At 37.1% G+C, this 19,732-nt stretch overlaps 1 protein-coding gene across 3 annotated transcripts in view; it reads left to right on the forward strand.

Annotated features, from left to right (window-relative positions):
- Nucleotides 1-19,732, forward strand: part of LRP5 (LDL receptor related protein 5) — a 121,438-nt gene that overhangs the window by 84,669 nt on the left and 17,037 nt on the right. For all 3 annotated transcript variants that reach the window (XM_083348957.1, XM_083348958.1, XM_083348959.1), the window contains 8 exons: nt 757-1,046; nt 1,268-1,494; nt 2,968-3,152; nt 6,199-6,522; nt 9,019-9,221; nt 11,811-12,022; nt 12,836-13,026; nt 16,838-17,047. In XM_083348957.1, the coding sequence (XP_083205083.1) occupies nt 757-1,046; nt 1,268-1,494; nt 2,968-3,152; nt 6,199-6,522; nt 9,019-9,221; nt 11,811-12,022; nt 12,836-13,026; nt 16,838-17,047 (1,842 nt within the window). The remainder of the gene's footprint in view (nt 1-756; nt 1,047-1,267; nt 1,495-2,967; nt 3,153-6,198; nt 6,523-9,018; nt 9,222-11,810; nt 12,023-12,835; nt 13,027-16,837; nt 17,048-19,732) is intronic.

Raw genomic sequence — 19,732 nt, forward strand, 5'->3', positions numbered from 1 at the left:
TGAACCATGTTTGCTGCCTATTGGAAATCTATGTAGATTTAATTTCAGAAATTGGTTTACTATGTTTGCTGTATTTGGAATTATCATGTTGACTAGGAATCTATGACCTTTCACACAGTGGGCCAATTTGGCATTATCTCATTCAATAATTGTTAATTATACTTTTTATGCAAAATGTATAGTTGGGCTATTGGGAAAGTTATAGGAGAATCTATTTGGTTAGCTATGAATAGATCCAATTAGAAATAGAAATATACTTAATATCTAAAATAGTCCTTCCACAGTATGGAAAACTGAAATGGATTGTGTGATGTGTATATGCAGTATATCCCCACTGCTTCTTAGTGCTGTTGGTTGGGTCTAGAGATTGTGTTGTGTGGACTCTTAATTGATAGTAACAAGCATTATGTTTCCATATTGAAAAATGCATATTTATTCAACAAACTGTAAGATAAATGGTCAATTTTGGAGATAAGAGACCGAGACTGAAATGTATTGATATTGTAAGGGACATGTGATGAATTTATAACTAAAGTGAATTTTCAACCCAGGACTTCCAAATCTTCTTTAAGACTGAAATAAATAATAAATGGAGGGAAGCTTTTAACCTAGTTTCCTTCAGTTAGACAATTCTAGAAGACGTGGGGCAGAATTGATCTTGAGCCATTTTCAACATAGAAGGACCTATGCTTTAAGACCTAAAAGCTGCCCTAGCCAAGCTTTTCTTTTCCTTCAGAGAATTGTTTTTCTTTTTAGGGACAAATCCATGTGCTGAGAATAATGGCGGCTGCAGCCACCTGTGCTTCTTCACACCCCAGGAGTGCAGATGTGCCTGTCCAATTGGACTGGAGTTACTTAGTGATATGAGGACCTGCATCATCCCAGAAGCTTTCCTTGTCTTCACCAGCAGGGCAGCGGTTCATAGGATTTCTCTCGGAGCCAGCAACAATGATGTTGCCATTCCTCTCACGGGTGTGAAAGAAGCTTCTGCTCTAGATTTTGATGTATCTGACAACAGAATCTACTGGACAGATATTAGCTTAAAGGTACTCACAATATTTTAACTGAAAAGTTTGCTTTATTAACCAGCTGTTCTAACGGACTCCTTCCAGAACAACATTTTGGTTCTAAATATTTTGTTGTTTAAATGTTACAAAATAAAACACATCCTTGAGGGAACCCTGTCTTGTATTATACTTTACACTCAGCCATTAATTGTTTTGTATTCTGAAATTCCTGTCATTTTTTAAAAAAAATGTTTTTCCAGACAATAAGCCGAGCCTTCATGAATGGAAGTGGACTTGAACATGTGATTGAGTTTGGGTTAGATTACCCTGAAGGCATGGCTGTAGATTGGATGGGAAAGAATCTCTACTGGGCAGATACTGGAACCAATAGGATCGAAGTGGCCCGGTTGGATGGGCTATTCCGGCAAGTTCTTCTGTGGAAAGATTTGGACAACCCAAGATCAGTGGCTCTTGATCCATCAAAAGGGTAAGAAAAAAAAAATCTCAAATCCAAATTCAATACTTCTTATTGCTTATTAGTTTGATTGCAAATGTGCTCCCCAAATTATGGAATTAAAATTCAGTGTCAAAGTTTATATAATTAGGACTTTTCTGTCCTGCTCTGATTTCCATTTCTGCTGCAATGGGGTGAGGGACTGGGGTTCCTCCTTGTGCCTGACTTTGGACTTGGTGCCCAGTGTTGGTGCAGAAGGGACCCATCACTGTGGTATGTGTATTAAGCAGTGCAAACATGACTGATTTTCTTTCAGCCAAGACACCTAAGGTTGTAAATGCAAGGAATAGTTGCAAAGCTGTTTTCTTTATACTGTCATAACTTCAAACAGCTACTAAACAAGATAGCAAGTGAGAACCAGCTCAGTAGAAAAGGACAAATAACAGCTCCTGTGGGAGAACTGTCCTTAATTGAGTACATTCATTGTGAGCTATGTAGCCAATGGGGTCATGGTCCTGTTTCTCTTGTATGTTTCTGGAGTAGGGGTGGGCAAGTGCACACTGCACTATACATGTGTTAAAAAAATACTTTTTATATTTGGCCCTTTTTGCAACTTTGAGTTTTGGATTATTTTAAGTGTTGCAGTGGGTACAATAAACCTTAGCTTAAAGCCACCGTTTTCTCACCTTAAAAGTCCTGGTATCAAAACTGGTGAGTTGTCCCCAAAACAGACTTTTTGCTCACCGTGGTCCCTGGGAGACCCCTACCCTCTCCCAAATTGTGCACTCCCAAAGAAGTTACTAGAAGTTACCCACCCTTGTTCTGAAGCCTGTAGGAGACAATGGAGCATATATCATAAATAAATAAATAAATAAATAAATAAATATATCCCCATTGCTTAGCTGATAAATAGGGGCAATGATTTCCCACAATCTCCCTCCCAGCAACACTGATTTAGATTACTGGTGAGGTGTTGTAGAATGAGAATTGTATATATGTGTTGAGATATGTGGGGCTACTGCCAAAACGTTGGCCAATCTGTGTGCCCAGTAGTCAATCCTGTATCAAACAGATATTTTTTTCCAATCATACCAGTATTTGTAATCAAAGTCATAAAAAAACATGCATGTTTTGATTTTTTTTTGTCTGTACAAATAAAAATCTTGATTGATGCTACACTACACTTGTACGATATAGTCGGGACCAAACTGACAACCAATATTTTATGTTGCATAAGTTCTATTCCATATCAAACTCATAGAAATCTATTCATGTGCTGAAATATACAAAGATAAGTATTGTCAAAATTTTCAGAATAGCAAAGGAGAACATGTTCTTACAGTTATTTATTTCTTTATTTCAAACATCTAAAATAAATTGTTTTGAAACATAGTAGAATATCTTTTTTTCATTTCTGATGACTCATAAGGCAACCTGCAAGCCAAGCAATTGTTCTGATATAAATTAAATATTAAATCATTCCAATTTTTGTTTCCTTCATTACAGGTATATGTACTGGACAGAGTGGGGAGGCAAACCCAAAATTGTTCGAGCATACATGGATGGAACAAATAGTATCATGCTGGTGGATAAGGTGGGACGTGCCAACGATCTTACAATTGATTACAAGGATCAAAGACTTTATTGGACTGATCTGGACACAAGCATGATTGAGTCATCCAATATGCTAGGTAATATGCCAGAATCTGGAATATAGTAGATGTGATGTGCAAATAAGTCTTATTAAAACCATCATTACTTTCTTTAAGAACAAGATGTACAGAAGAAAGCTGTGGGTGGCATGTCATGCTGAAGAAAGATCTTTAAGTCAAAGGAACTTAAAACAGATCAACTGATCACATGGGAGCACAGTACAACAGCCTTTTTGTTTAAGTAGCCTCCAAAACATTGTGTTATGCAAAATTCTGAATAGGATTCGTCATATTATTATTATTATTAATTCAATTTGTATACCGCCCTATTCCCGAAGGACTTGTAATTTGTTCCAAAACTTTGGAAGAGTAATTGGGATATCATTAAATAGAAGTAACAACAAACCAAAGTATATTACCAAAAGTAGTTGAAAGGTTTTAGAGTCCTGGTGTCCAAATTATGAATGTGAACAATAAAATGGGGGGGGGGGGGGAAACACATCTCTGGTATGTTTCCCATCCCTTGCTACAGAAGAGCTTACTAGATTAGGAGTTCCAACTATTGCATTGTGAAGCCACCTGAGGTCTCTTCCATTATGAAATAATAGCATAGAACAGAACAGAATAGAGCTGGAAGGCCTGGGAGGTCTTCTAGTCCAGCCCCCTGCTTAAGCAGGAGAACCTTGGTGGAGCAGTGGGCTAATGCCTCCTTAAGTAACACCAGCTGCCTGCAATTAGTGCAGGTTCGCATCCCACCAGGCTCAAGGTTGACTCAGCCTTCCATCCTTCCGAGGTAGGTAAAATGAGGACCCAGATTGTTGGGGGCAATTAAGCTGACTTTGTAATAATGCCGCTTGGGGTGGTGGTGTGTGAAAGCCCTGATAAGCAGGCATATACATAGAATGAAGGCTACTGCTAAGCTTGTAAGCCGCCCTGAGTCTTCGGAGAAGGGCGGGATATAAATGGAATTTTAAAAAAAACCTATACCATTTCAGACAAGTGACTGTCTAGTCTCTTCTTAAAAACTTCCAGTGATGGAGCACCCACGATTTCTGAAGGCAAGCTATTCCACTGGTTAAGTGCTAGGAAGTTTCTCCTTAATTTCAGGTTTGATCAGTTTCCTTTGTTTCTTGTCCTGCCCTCTGTTGCTTTGGATAATAACTTGACCCCCTCTTCTTTGTGGCAGCCCCTCAAATACTGGAATACTGCTATCATGTCACCCCCGTTTCTTCTATTCTTTAGACTAGCCAAACCCAAGTCCTGCAGATGTTCTTCATATGTTTTAGTCTCCAGGCCTTTGATCATCTTAGTTGCTCTTCTCTGTACCCTCTCCAAAGTTTCAACATATTTTTTGTAGTATGGTGACCAAAATTGGTTGCAGTATTCCAGGTGTGGTCTCACTAAGGTTTTGTAAAGCGATATTAATACTTCGTGTGATCATGATTCTATGCCTCTGTTTATACAACCCAGGATTGTATTAGCTTTTTTGGCGGCGGCTGCATACTGCTGGCTGATAGTCAAGTGATCATCCACTAGGAGTCCAAGATCCTTCTCACACTTGCTGTTTTTGAGCCAGGTCTCACCTAATCTGTACTTAAACCTTTGATTTTTCCTGCCTAAATGTAAAACTTTGCTTTTCTCTACATTAAAACTCATTTTGTTGGATAGGGTCCATTGTTCAAGTTTGTCAAAATCTTGTTGGATCCTGAACTTCTCTTCTAGGGTGTTGGCTATTCCTGCCAGTTTAGTGTCATCTGCAAATTTGATGAATTCCTCTTCTATTCCCTCATCTAAGTCATTAATGAAGATATTAGAATTAATATCCTAAATCCTCCTATAATTACCAACTTGCATAGGGAGGGAGAAAGGGGCTGTAGTTAACAAACACTAAAACAAATATATAATACAGATATATTATTTGGATCACACATGAGTGCAGATGTAGCATCTTTATGAAGCTAAGGAGCATCTTAAAACAGTTGTTTCTTTTCTTGGATTTGTGCAATTGCTTTTCTGCAGCTGACACAAGATACTGGGAAATGAATGGCTTAGTTGAAGATGTTCCTAAAAGTTGCCCAGTGTATACCCATCTTTTGCCCTTCAAATTCAGATTTCTGCACAGATCTAATGCATATGTGCATGTATAGGTACCTATCACATTATTTTTTAGATATTGTGCTCTTACAGTCAGCAGGGAATGGATATAGCCTGACAGTAGTTATACCTCATAATCTTATCTAGCATTCCATTTCTTTTTTACTAGAAAGTATCATGAGAAGGTCTTTCACCAACAGATATGTTTTCTAGAAGTGTAGTTATGATTTAGTTCAAACATTGGTGAAAGTGGTGGCAGCCATCACCTGTATCATGCTAATGAACTGTTTGGAAATTTGCTATATAGGTATGGGAAAATGCACACTTGGTTTAAGGAATTGCATGCCCCAAAACACTGATTAGAATCGAATCTGGCACAGTGCACAGCTCTATTTTTTTAATCTTTACTGTACTATTGTATATTTCCCTTGATAAAGCTTCACAGCAGGAAATAGTACTTAACTGAGAGTTTGCTCCTATGATAGGACTTTCTATAAGTGAAGTAAAGAGAGGTCCCAAACTGTATTGTTTATTTCTAGTTGTTTATAGAATGAAAGCTATCATCAATGACAGCTCTGTTTGTTAAGTGCCATATGTATTATATTGTAATTGTTTTTAACTGTTTTTATGATTGTTAGCCATCCATTGCTGAGATGAACAGTTATAGAAAATGAATAAATGATCAAGAGAACATCCCATATCCCATTGTTTTTGGTCTGGGACTATAAATAAAATTAACAAATGTATTGTCTTTGACCATGGAGTCTCATAATTGTCCAGGGCAATTTTTTTTCAATGTACTCTGACAGGCAGTACTGCTTTTTATGCTTCTTTGAAAATGTGAAAGGAATAGCAGATGGCAGAGATAGATGACCTATATTAATTGACAATTAAACATTACTAGTAAAAGTTTGAGTTAATTTATCCAACCTTTCATCTTTGGGCTACCATGGTTTGTGTTGATTAACAACATGTGGGTTGTTTCTTTCAGGGCAAGAGAGAGAAATAATAGCAGATGATCTACCTCACCCCTTTGGGTTAACTCAGTACAGTGACTTCATCTACTGGACAGATTGGAACCTCCACAGTATAGAAAGAGCTGACAAAACAAATGGCAGGAATCGAACACTTATTCAGAATCGTCTGGACTTTGTGATGGATATATTAGTTTTCCATTCATCGCGACAGGATGGTTTCAACGAGTGTGCGCAAAATAATGGGCATTGTGGGCAGTTGTGCCTGGCCATACCCAATGGCTATAGATGCGGCTGTGCATCACACTACACCTTGGATCCCAAGACCCGGAACTGCAGTTGTATGTATTTGATGCAGCTCTCTAAATATTTTCAGTTTTCTACCATTCCCAACCCAGTATTCCCTAAATAGGTTGGATTACAACTGTCATCATGGATGTGCTGGTTGAGATCATAAAAGTTATAGTCCAACACTTCCAGGAAGACAACATTTTTGCATCTGTAGCCTATCTGTGTGGGAAGGACAGACAGCTGGAACGGACTGTAGTAGGAGTGATTCACAGCTATTCTTGCCAGAAGCCCAGTAGCAGCTAAAGAACATAGTGTTCTTGGGAGTGTGCACTTGCTCTTTTTTCTGTTAGTTCCAGGCCTTCCTCCATCAAAATAGAGTTCTGGTTCCAGTAAGCCCAGGCTAGAAGGGGAGGAATGTCAAGGATTCATGCAACAGAACTTAAAGAGGAGAGAGGTTTCACAAAGGAACCGCATAGTTCGTGTTCCCGGGCATCTTGCCAGCCCATTTGTTTCTGATACCTGAAACCTGGTTGAGTGGGTTTTTTTCATCCTGTAACCCTCCAGATGAAAAGAAAGGGCTAATTCTTTTCTCCTGGCGTTGAAGCACTTCTAGCAATTTTGTCATGTCGCTCAGTCTAGGGTTGAACCTAGTGGGTGGCAATGCAAAAGGAGTAAAAATGAGCAGCGTTAAAAACAAACTTGAATAATTTGTACTAAATCGACATGTCCTCTTTACACGCTAGATAGTATAAATAGATGTCTGCTTCTCTCCCAATAAATGCCTTAATTTTCATTTATACAAAAATCATTAACTTGTTTTCTACCAGAAGAGAAATCCAGATATCGGTTAACAACACAAAAATAAAATGAACAGTAAAACTATTATTAAAACAACTGGATAAAGCTCAGCACAATTCTGGATTCAAAACAGTATTGGAAAATGAGCATAAAGAGTGATTGCCAACAGTTGTCCATTTCAGAGTTTTCCAAAAATCTGCATTTGCGATTTAAAGTAACACCAGTTTTGCTTTGGGGAGGAGGAGGAAGAGGGAAAGTTTGGTTAAAAACATTAAATGAAAAGAATTCTACATTTCATTTTTAAAGTATCTAAATTTAAACAATAAAATGATTTTAAAGGTGTAGTTGATGCAGGCAATAATGGTAGGATTTAATATTGCCTGGGGTAATGCTTGTCAGTAAGAGGAATACTATTTAATGTTATTATTCGACGCTGAAAATAAACTGAACATTTTGCAGAAAATGTCAGCAGTATTTACTTCCTATACCAGTGATGGCAAACCTTTTAGAGAACAAGTGCCCAAACTGCAACCCAAAACACACTTATGTATTGTCTGGTGCCGGGTGGGCATGGCCCATTGGGTGGGTGTGGCCCATTGGGTGGGCATGGCTATGGTGGTAATGGCAAACTGGGTGGGACTAAAAAGTTCAATCAATCAATTCCAACTTTATAAGAACTTTTTATTCCCGTCAGAAGTTGAAATTGATTGATTGATTGAACCTTTTTTTTTTGCACATGGCGGCGGAGGCCTAAAGCACAAAGGTTTTATAAAACCTAGCTGAAGGCCTAGGACTGGGGCAACGGCATGAGTGCCCACAGAGAGGGCTCTGCGTGCCACAGGTTCGCCACCATGGTCCTATACAGTTGGCTTGAATGCCAAGTTGACATTTGCTGAGCCTTTTCTTTTAACAGAACCCAAAGCTGGCCCAGTACTCCTTGGGTTGACTGCTGCTTCTTGTCATCCTTTATGCATCTGTCCCTTCTATGCAAGCAAGCATTGAGAGAGAGATGAGAGTTTCTTCTTCCTTTGCTCTCTTACAATTTGGCAACAGCTAGATTCACCCACATGAATACGGCAGCAGCAATGAAGAACATAGGACATAGAATAATAAAGCTGGAAGGGACTTTGGAGGTCTTCTAGTCCAGCGCCCTGCATGAGCAGGAGACTGTATACCATTCTGCAGTGATGGTTGTCCAATTTCTTCTTGTAAACCTCCAGTGATGGAGTATCCACAGTTTCTGGAGGCAAGACGTTCCACTGATAAATTGTTCTCATTGTTAGGACATTTCTCCTTAGTTCAAGGTTTGTTCTCTCTTTAATGTTTCAAATTCAACAAATGAGATTGGTATAGAAGTAGAGAGCATCCTGCCCAAGAGGGCATTTAGTAAACTTGGATCTGGCATTGCATAAATCAAAAGAGGATCCTTGGGAAAGTGAGGCAGACCAGTCTTCCAAGTTAATCTTGCATCTGTGAGGCTTCCATGGATTCCTTCCTGGACTGGGCTGAAGATCATAGATGCCATTTTACCCCAAGTCTGGTAATGTGAAATATATCAGACTTCATTCTGGTGTTTTTTTTCAAGATGGGACTGAAATCGTGTCATTCTGTGACCAATAATAGTAATAGCAAAAATCTGGACATGGGAAATATTATTGTTTGATATTGTTTGCAGCTGTGTATTTACTTTTCAAAAGAATTTTACCAATACTGTTATTTGGATTGTGTTCGCTTTTCTCTACCTTTAGCACCAAGTAGCTTCTTACTATTCAGTCAGAGGTCTGCAATAAGTCGGATGATACCAGATGATCAGCAGAGTCCAGACATCATTCTTCCCATCCATGGACTAAGAAATGTTAAAGCCATTGATTATGATCCTCTTGATGCATTTATCTACTGGATAGATGGACGCCAAAACATTATTAAAAGGGCAAAAGATGACGGAAGTCAGGCAAGTATTTTTTTTATGTGTTTAAACTGATACCATGCATTTTGGTAGCAACATGCTGTATCAGTGGGTTCTACAACCTGGTCCTGCAGTGTCCTCCCAAAACAAGTCTTCCTTTACAGCAGGGGTCCCCAACCACCGGTCGGTGGACTGGTACTGGGCCGCAGCATACCAACAGCTAGGCCACGTAAACAAGGGAAGCCCCATCCATGGGATGCAGGCAGCATACAAAACTATGCACTCTCTGGTCCATGGAAAAACCTTTCTCCACGGAACCAGTCCCTGGTGCCCAAAAGTTTGGGGACCTTTGCTTTACAGCATTTAAACTGAAATGAAGTAAAAAAAAACACCCCACCCCCACCTTGCCATCTTAGGGGTAAGAAAGAACCACTTAAAATGTTTTTTTCTCCCCTGCCCTAAAACTTTTCTTGTGATAGAAGACTGCTAATTCCAAACTAGGACATTTCTGAAGGAGTAGAAAGCAAAAAATGGGTCTTCAATCAAATACCTTCTATTTATACTGTCATATTTTAGCTGTTGCAGATGGAGCCCCTTTATTATTTCTTTCTTGGCAAGCTGCAGTAAAGTTCCTTTTCGGTGGAAAATACTTGAATTTTCAGTGTGCGTTTTCTTTCTCCTACATCCAAGAATGTATTTTCACTACTTCATGTCCTGTAAAAATGAGAGGCGGGGGAATAAGAAAGGAATATCAGGGCTAATTTGATTATTTTTTTGGTATATTTTCTACCAGATAATGAAATCTTGTTTGTACCAAGGAGGGACCCTCTAAGTGTCAGGCCTGCTCTTTGAAGACTATTTGCTAGGCGTTAATTGCTGAATTGTTTCCCATTAGTGCTCTTCTTAGGTGCAAATTACATTGGTGACTATTTGCTACAATGCAGTCTGCTGTTCTGCAGAAGCAAAAGAGCCTCACTGTTTGAAGAATACCTCCTTGTGACATTTTCAGTATCCAGATTTGCAGTGATATTGGACATTTTCAGTATCCAGATTTCCAGTGATATTGATGATTGGGATACTTCATATTCAGTTTCTGTTAATTAGTGGTTTTGAATATTAATATTCACAATTGGGTATTTCTCAGGTTTTTTTTTCATGAAGTCATGTAGAAAAAGGCATGTTTGCTGCTTGGTGACTGCATGAACATCTAGCTTTCTTTACAATAATACATAAATAGTAACTTGCTCTTGCTATCTTTACAGCCCTGGGATTTCTCTGACCCAAGCACCATTTTTACAATAATTTTTATTAAAATGTACAGATACAAAAATAAGAAATACAAATATAAAAAGGAAAAGATACCAGAAAAAAGGAAAAGAGAAAAAATGGTAAAAAAGAAAAGAGATATGTAAAGGAATAATTTTCCCTTTCATAAAAACAAGTACAAACAATTATAACAACTTATCGGGAACAACAGCACATCTTATTTTAATCAATAAGCCAACTTTATATTCTTTTCTTATCCTTTTAAGAATCTTGACCTTTAATTCTTTTAAATAGTGTCCCAAAGGTTTTTTTTATTCCCCCTTTGTCCTCAGAAACGTCTTTAATAAATGTAACGTCCTTTTTAAAAATTTCAAAATAAGACAGTTATCCAAATCGCTCTTCCAATTTGTTATCTGTACGTCCCTTTTATTATTATTTAATTATTAATATATCAACTGGTTTCATATGTAAACATATTTGTTTACATATTTTCCATATCACTCTTATGGCATGTCATTTTAATGCCACATTCAAATAGCTGCCAGTTCTTTTCTATCACCTCTTTTAAATCCATTTTAAAAGTCATTTTAAAATAGTTTTAGTAGTTTCATAGTTGAAAGTAGATGGTTTTAAAAGTAAATTGTGAATATATTAGCTCTTGTGTTAAATGTTTCAGTTCCTTCTTTTAACAATTTGATTGTTTCATTCCCTCAGCAGGCAGGAATTTTTTAATACATATACACATAAAAATATCTACTGGTAGGTACCATTTTAGAAAGTGGAGGATTTGTTACTCAGAAGGAATAGTTCATCTCAAGGACTGGTAAAATACTGAGTGAAGAAAAAATAAGCTATGATTTTTTGTTTACATCTTTGTGAATTATTGTCTTCACTGAATTGGTCAACTGAAATTGCAATCCTGTAAACACTTACCTAGGATTAAAAGTAATTGAGCTCAGTGGAACCGCTTGCCGGTTGAGCTCCGGATGGCCCCCGATATTCGCTCCTTCCGGCGGGATCTAAAAACTTACTTATTTGAGCAATCCGGCCTGGTTTGATAGGTTTGGGTTTGGGGTTTTTAACATGGTTTTAATTATTGTATATATCGGGCATAATATTTAATTGTTTTTTTTAACTTTTGTACTTTGTTTTTTAATATTTATTGCCCTGTACACCGCCCTGAGTCCTTCGGGAGAAGGGCGGTATAAAAATTTAATAAATATAAATATATGGAATTGCATAAAATCACATTCTTAGTTTTTTTTTCTTTAGCAACTCTAATTATTATTTGGTTTTAAACAAATTTTCTGTATACTGTGACATCAAATAATCTTACCTATTTTGTACTTGTTTTTCTTTCTCTTGTAGCCTTTCACAATCATGAATATTCGCAACCAAAGCCAAAACCCAGAAAAGCAGCCACATGATCTGAGCATTGATATTTTCAGCCATACTTTGTACTGGACATGTGAAGCTACAAATACAATCAATGTCCACAGACTTAATGGGGAGCAAATTGGAGTTGTCTTACGGGGAGATCATGACAAGCCCAGGGCCATAGTTGTAAATGCAGAACGAGGGTGAGAATACTCTCAAGTTCTAAGAGGCTGTATTGCATTGAATGTTGCAAAGTACTCCATGGAGTTTGCCCATGCTACATTATAGGATATAGAAATTTATTTTGCTTGTTATTTTGGGATACTTTATAAGCCAATTTCATAGGGCTGCCTGACAGTTTCTTATTGCTAGACTACCAAGGCTGTTCTAACCTCTTTTAACTTAATAAAAAAAGCTACTTAATAGTTCTCTGAGATTAATTAAGTGTCTGGAAATAATTCACTTTTTATTGTTGAAACTTTCAAATGCAAAATAGGAAAAAAAAAACCTTGATAACATATCCATCTACAGAAAGGGTTTTTATAATCTTGAATTCCTGGAGAAATCTAAATAAAAATAGATAAATGAGGACAGCAATTCCATCTCTCTCCACACATCTGCCTCAGAGGGTGGTCCTAATCCTCCAGAGCAGTTGTTGTGATGATATTGGGGTTATGATGGGAAGGGGAAGGACGAGATGTCATGAATACAGACTTCTGGTCCTGATCGTTAACCAACTGTATAATGTCCATCTGGGGAGTTTGGCTTGGGAGCAAATGGACGGTATATTTCAGATAATCCTTTTTCTAGCTATATATTTATTTACAAGCAAGAAAGATTCCACAAAATTTACTGGAATCTCCCGTCAGCACAAAAGAAGGTCATAGTTAATTTGCCTTAGAAGTTGAGAAAGGAAGTTCAACTTCAGAAAATACTCCTAATAGCAGAAAATATAATTATAAATGATGTTTGTCTCACAGATATTAAGAATTCCAATTTTTCTTACTCGTTGTCAGGTACATGTATTTCACTAATATGCAAGAGCGAGCCCCAAAGATTGAGCGGGCAGCCTTGGATGGAACAGAACGAGAAGTGCTCTTCACCACTGCCTTGCTTCGACCTGTTGCACTAGTGATTGACAATAAACTTGGGAAGCTCTTTTGGGTGGATGCTGATCTCAAACGGATTGAAAGTTGTGACCTGTCAGGTGTGTTGTGCTCTTTTTTTTTTTTGCATAAAATGTCCCTCATGTCCCTCATTACCCATTCCAGCCATTGAATCTTTTGGTGAACTGCACAAGCTAGTAACCAGTTCATTATTCTAGGATGATCCTGTAACTGAATGCTGAATGAATTTTTCTCTAAAGTATGGTTTCTGGTGGTGGAACTATTCTATCTATTTTCTTTGTAACTTTCTACCTTTTACTCTTCTCCTTGGTTATTACTAGTTCATTACATTTTTAGCCATCTGCTTCAAATATTACAGAATATGAATGTTTATAGATGGTGATAATGATAATTTGTTCTGATTCTAGAATAAATACCGTTACCATCATCATACTCTATTATATATCCAAAGCAGGATATTTTGTGTGTGTGTGTGTGTGCGTCCGTGCACACACACACACACACACACACACACACACACACTTCAACAACAGAAATTGTTGTATTATTTTTTGGGGACAGTTGCTTTTGTAATTGCCTCTGATTGCACTGTTTTAATTGTTTTATTCTATATGCTACCCAGAGTCCTGGTGGAGCCAGCCAGTTTATAAATTAAACGTACACACAATATTATACATTAATAGGGCCAGAAGGACTTTAGCGGCCAGTAATATGAATCTATGCCCAGGAGAGGAAAGTTTAATTTATTAGTATAATAAAAATATGGAGTACAGTTGTACTAGAAGCAGAATAACACATTTGTATTTTTATGTCAGTATAGATTTTAATAATTCTGCTAAAAGCATATTTTAAAAACAAAAAAAATAAGGATAAAAAAGACAACAAAACAAAACCCCTAATACTGTAAAGCTCTTTTAGTATAATGAAAAGAAGAAAGATAACTAGGATAAAAGAGAATTTTAGCATTATTAAGTAGGCAATATGCGTCACGTATGATTCTTCAGAGTGCTATATTTTGTTTGTTCTTAAATTAATATTAAAATTCTTGTGCCGCAAATAGATTGTCCATTACTGTTTCTGCATGGAATAGAAAATTGGTTATACTTTAGAGTAGTAGGTTATGTCCTATTTTTCTAGGGCATTTTCAATAACTGCCAATGGTGTAGTTAATATTTATATCCCATCTTTCCTTTAAGAATTCACAGTGTTGTACAAAGCAGTTTGTCCTTCATTTCCTCCTCCCCCACTCTGCTAAATAATCTTTTGAAGTAGGTTGAGAAAGAGTTTCTGGATGAAAGTCACCCAGTGAATGTAGGGCTTAAATAGAACTTTACCATCTTACCCACTACCCCCCTCCGTCTCTTTTACTTTCTTTACTTACCATTTACTACAATTTAAAATGAAGTATATCATATGAAAGGGACGCGGTGGCTCACTGTGTTAGGACGCTGAGCTTGTCGATCAGAAGGTCGGCAGTTTGGTGGGTCAAATCCCGAGTGCCGCGTAACAGAGTAAGCACCTGTTACTCGTCCCAGCTTCTGCCAACCTAGCAGTTCGAAAGCATGTAAAAATGCAAGTAGAAAAATAGGGACCACTACGGTGGGAAGGTAACAGCGTTCTGTGCGCCTTTGGCGTCTAGTCATGCCGGCCACATGACCACGGAGACGTCCTCGGACAAGCGCTGGCTCTTCGGCTTTGAAACGGAGATGAGCACCGGCCCCTAGAGTCGGAAACGACTAGCACGCATGTGCGGGGGAACCTTTACCTTTACCTTTATATCATATGAGGGGACAACAGATTTTGTCTGAACCTCTTCTCCCCTCTCAGATTAGAAAACCTATCACTTCTCCAAATCATGTGAAGCAGCAGCCAGGGGCTTTGAGAACAAATGCCCATTTGCTACAGAATGGTCCTTATGACAACAATCGTCTGTCATGAAGCGGAAACATTTTTTTTTCTGATATAAGGGAAAAGAAGGCAAAATTTTCATGTTTTACCTTAAGTTAGCCTTTGTGGAGGAGAGCCGTTTTCAGGTTATCCCTGAACAGATCAATAAAACTGTCAGATTAATTTTAGCTACCACTAATATAAACTCCATCAGGAGTGGCTGGGCTGTGAGGAATTTTAACGTTAGTGAAAAATAGGACTTGATGTCAAACTTTTATTTCTTATTCCTTTACAAAATCTTTGTAATGATACATTGGCAGCCCCGTTTCTCTTCCAGCTTCCTTTTCTTAGTGATTGGTAAAAGATGAGATGGAGGGAGTTATCAAAAAAACTGTAGGATTTGCACTACTCTCCTGTAGATATACCCACCCACAATATGGTCAGCAAACTGACTCCTGGTAATAATGATTCTCTGTTACGCAAAGATGTAAGATTCTGCTCTGATGTCTTGGAGATTTGGTGTGGATTGTTGCAATTCTCCATACCTCACTTTTCTCAATTTTAGCCAATTTATTCTGTTGTAACACCATCTTATAGATATGTAATCACATCATATACTTCTCTGAAAGCCATATCTAATTTTATATATTAGATTTAAATCAACTTATGTAACGTCGTAAGTATAATTATATAACTGTAGAGTTAAATCAGAATCAGAATAGAGCTGGAAGGACCTTGGAGGTCTTCTAGTCCGGCCCCCTGGACAAGCAGGAAACCATTTTAGACAGGTGGCTGTCCAGTCTTCTTAAAAACCTCCAGTGATGAATCACCTACTACTTCTGAAGACAAGCTGTTCCACTGGTTGATTGTCCTCACTGTTAGGAAGTTTTTCCTTAATTCCAGGTTGCTTCTCTCCTTGATTAGTTTCCATTCATTGTTTCTTGTCTTGCCTTCTGGTGCTTTGAAGAATAATTTGACCCCCTTTTCTTTGTGGCAGCCCCTCTGCTATCATGCCATCCCCTCCTCGTTTTCTCTAGACTAGCCATACCCAATTCCTGCAATCTTCCTTCATATGTTTTTACCTCCAGGTCTTTAATCATCTTAGTTGCTTTTCTTTGCACTTTTTCCAAAGTCTCAACATCTTTTTTGCAATGTGGTGACCAAAACTAGATGCGGTATTCCAGGTGTCTTACTAAGGATTTATAAAGCGGTAGTAATACCTCATGAGATGCCTCTGTTTATACAACATACAAAGTAGCCGCATGAGATGTTGCTATACATGGGAAACAGCATGTTGAAATTGGGCCTTACTCTCTGTTTGGTTTGCAAAATCTACTGTAACTTTTCAGTAAAATAAACCATTGCAGTTTATATATTAGGAAATAAAAAAGTGACTGAGTATCTTTTTTTGTTCAAAATGAGCTGAGGACCCAGCTACAATAAGGCATGTAATACGGAAGATGGGCTTCTTTAGCTTTCAGTTGACAAATGGAAAGAACTTTATTTCATGTGTATGTTTAAATAAATTGAGCTAATTCTGTTATCTAGCTTAATATATGTTAGAAGACTAGTCCTTTTTCTAAATGTTATTATTCACTTCTGTTTTGAATGCTATGTGACATGTAATTATTAAGAAAAATTGCTCATAAAATATTTCTCTTATGAGACATTGAATGTAATTTTGCCTGAAAATCACTTGTATAGGAGAAGCTACATAACTTTAATATATTCTTCTCTTTCTGGATTAAATGAAACTGGTTGTACTTATTTTTCTCATTGGTCATTTAATGAGTGTTGCAATCTGTTTTAATATTCATTTTATTCATGTAATGGCTATTGAGTATAGCACAAAAATCAAAATACTATTTTTTGCCCAGTAACCATCTAGTTAGTAGCTGTAGTAATTTTTAAGAATCATTATTACTTTTTTTCCCAAAACCTTCCTTTTTTTTAAAAAAAAAGGAAAGAAAGCCTATATTGACAAAAGTTGTATTATACTCACAGGGGCTAACCGGATCACATTACAAGATTCCAACATTCTCCAGCCAATGGGTTTGACAGTTCTCGGAAATCATCTCTACTGGATTGATCGGCAGCAACAGATGATAGAAAGAGTGGAGAAAACTAATGGGTACAAGAGGACCAGAATACAAGGTCGAATTGCTCACCTAACTGGTATCCATGCCATTGAAGATATTGATATGGAGGAATTCTGTAAGTTTATTATAATACTAAATTCTTAATTTTCTCCAATATCCTGTTACATTACCTTTTTTATTCTCAGCTTGCTGCCCAGATTCATGAGTTGGTTCTGATAGGAATTTAAACTCTGAAGGACAATTTTTACTTGAGTCTACTCTAAAAAAGAGTTCTAGGATCAAGTGGAAATTTGAATTTGAAAAGCTTAATCCAAATCCAGATCCTTATCATTACACCACATTGTTTACCTCATGTACTGGTGAAGATCTTTCAGTTAAACAAACCGCTATTCACATTGTGAATCTAACAATATACTTCATCTGGCTGAGGCATTCTAATTCACTGTTTTTCAAAAGTGAGTAGAAATCAAGAAATAGCCACGTCTATTGGAAAAACAAATGAGTTTCATATGTCAAATGTTAGTAAACCCAACTCCTTTGGTTTACAATTCTTGATTTGATAATGACCACTGCCATATGATCAGTGATCATTATACTTCATGGCCGAATAACAAAGCTGAATGTTTATTCCAGAATATTCTCTTTTTTTTCTTTTTAATTAGAATCAACTGATTTGGCAATTCGAAGACTAATTCTGGTTTTGGAAATGATCATTCCATAACAGAAAATGAGTCATGATTTAAACTATGATCCAGCTCTAAAATAAATACAATCACCACTTCCTCTCCTCGTTTACTATTTACTTATTTTTGTTTATTAGGCTGTCTACCTATTTTTTTTTATCTTAATGCAGTAGATTAAAAGTTACATATAACACCAAATTAGCAAAACTACATAGATCTGACATTCTTCATCAAAAAGACAGAAAAGAAACAAGTCTAAGAAAGGCTTGTATACAAATCTCATAATTGGAATTTCCAAAGGATTTGAACAGATTGCTCAACAGTCTTCATCCTTGCACCGGAATCCACCCTAATCCCACTTGACAAATCATATATATTAGCAATACTTCATACAGGTCGGCTGTAAATTTGTCCTTGCAGTATTGTATAATGAAAATGATCCCCACTATGAAGTCCTTCTGGAAGATTGTTAACCGTTAGATGTTCCAGAAAGCCTTTGTTGATAGTTAACCTTTTTGGTATTTGTACACAGAATTGCTGTGATTGTATTTACAGTAATATTATCACTGCTATTGTGGTTGTTTACTTTCAGTCTAGACATTTTAAATCTCACATTATATATTTTAATTATTATTGCTATGGATGTTTTAACTGTAGATTAGTCACTGCCATAAGCATTTTAAATGTTGTATTTGCCATTGTTTTATAATAGATTTTTATAAGCAACCCTGAGCCTATGTGAGTCACCAACATATAAGAGCCTTGGTGGAGCAGTAGGCTAATGCCTCCTTAAGTAACACCAGCTGCCTGCAATTAGTGCAGGTTCGAGTCCCACCAGGCTCAAGGTTGACTCAGCCTTCCATCCTTCCGGGGTAGGTAAAATGAGGACCCAGATTGTTGGGGGCAATAAGCTGACTTTGTAATAATGCCGCTTGGGGGGGACGAAAGCCCTAATAAGCAGGCATATACATAGAATGAAGGCTACTGCTAAGCACATTGTGCTTTAGATTGTAAGCCGCCCTGAGTCTTCGGAGAAGGGCGGGATATAAATGAGATTAAAATAAATAAATAAATAAATAAATAAATAAATCCAGTAAATAAATAAATACATTTTTCAGTTGTACTCTGTGCACAAAAAATTGCACTGACGATCCTGTAGATTTCAGTCCCCAAAGTGGCAGCAGTAGAACATGTCCAGACCATGTGAGATAATATTACAATTTCTGATTTTCATCTCCAGTTTCAAGGTGATTGTGCCCAATACTTATTACAGATTCTCTCAGGTGTCCCATCCACAACTAACAGAATATTCTATTATAGCAACCTCTTTTTAAAAAGGAAGTAAATTGACTTAGGAGATTGGTTGCTTCCTGAAAAACCTTTACTGTCAAAATGTCAGCGACCAGGGCAACAGGACTAAATAGTCCAAACATACATGCATGCATGCATACATGCATACATACATACTCAATATGCTGTTCCTGGATAGGCAACATTATGCAAAATCAGGAAAAGAGTGAGAAGTAGTGGGCAATAAAAATTAAAGGCAGGAGCTAAGAGTATAGAAATCTAACTAGATCTAGTTACACAGCAGTAAACACATGAAGAATTTTAAATGGTCTTTGCCAATAAATATCTACTTATACTTTTTTAAGAGGCAGGCCTCTTAAAACATAAATCAATGTTGAATGAAATTCATCTTAAATAGAGATTATTTTATCCCATGTATTTTCTTTTGACTGCAATCTAGTGGAATGTTCAACAACTTTTTAAATTAAAGTTAAACTAAAATTAAATCCCTTTGATGTGGTTCTGAAGCCACAAACAAGCCAACTTTAGCCAACAGTTCATTGGAGCAAAGTTCTCTAATTTTGGAGATGGTCCAAATGTATCCAGAGTGGACTGTATTATCTCCGAATTCATGCTTCATCCACAGAAATAAATACATTTTGCAAAAAAAAACTGCTCTTTGCATGAATGAAGGTATCATTCATAGAAGGAGTGGTTTTTCAAGATAGGCTAAGGCTTTTTTGTTCTCGCTCAGCAGAACCTTTATCTGGAGATCATCTTATTAAATGTTTCAAAGGGATAAAAAAAAATCTTGCTCCCCACAGCCT

The sequence above is a fragment of the Vipera ursinii genome (genome assembly GCF_947247035.1).
Source record: "Vipera ursinii genome assembly, chromosome: 1".
NCBI lineage: Eukaryota > Metazoa > Chordata > Lepidosauria > Squamata > Viperidae > Vipera > Vipera ursinii.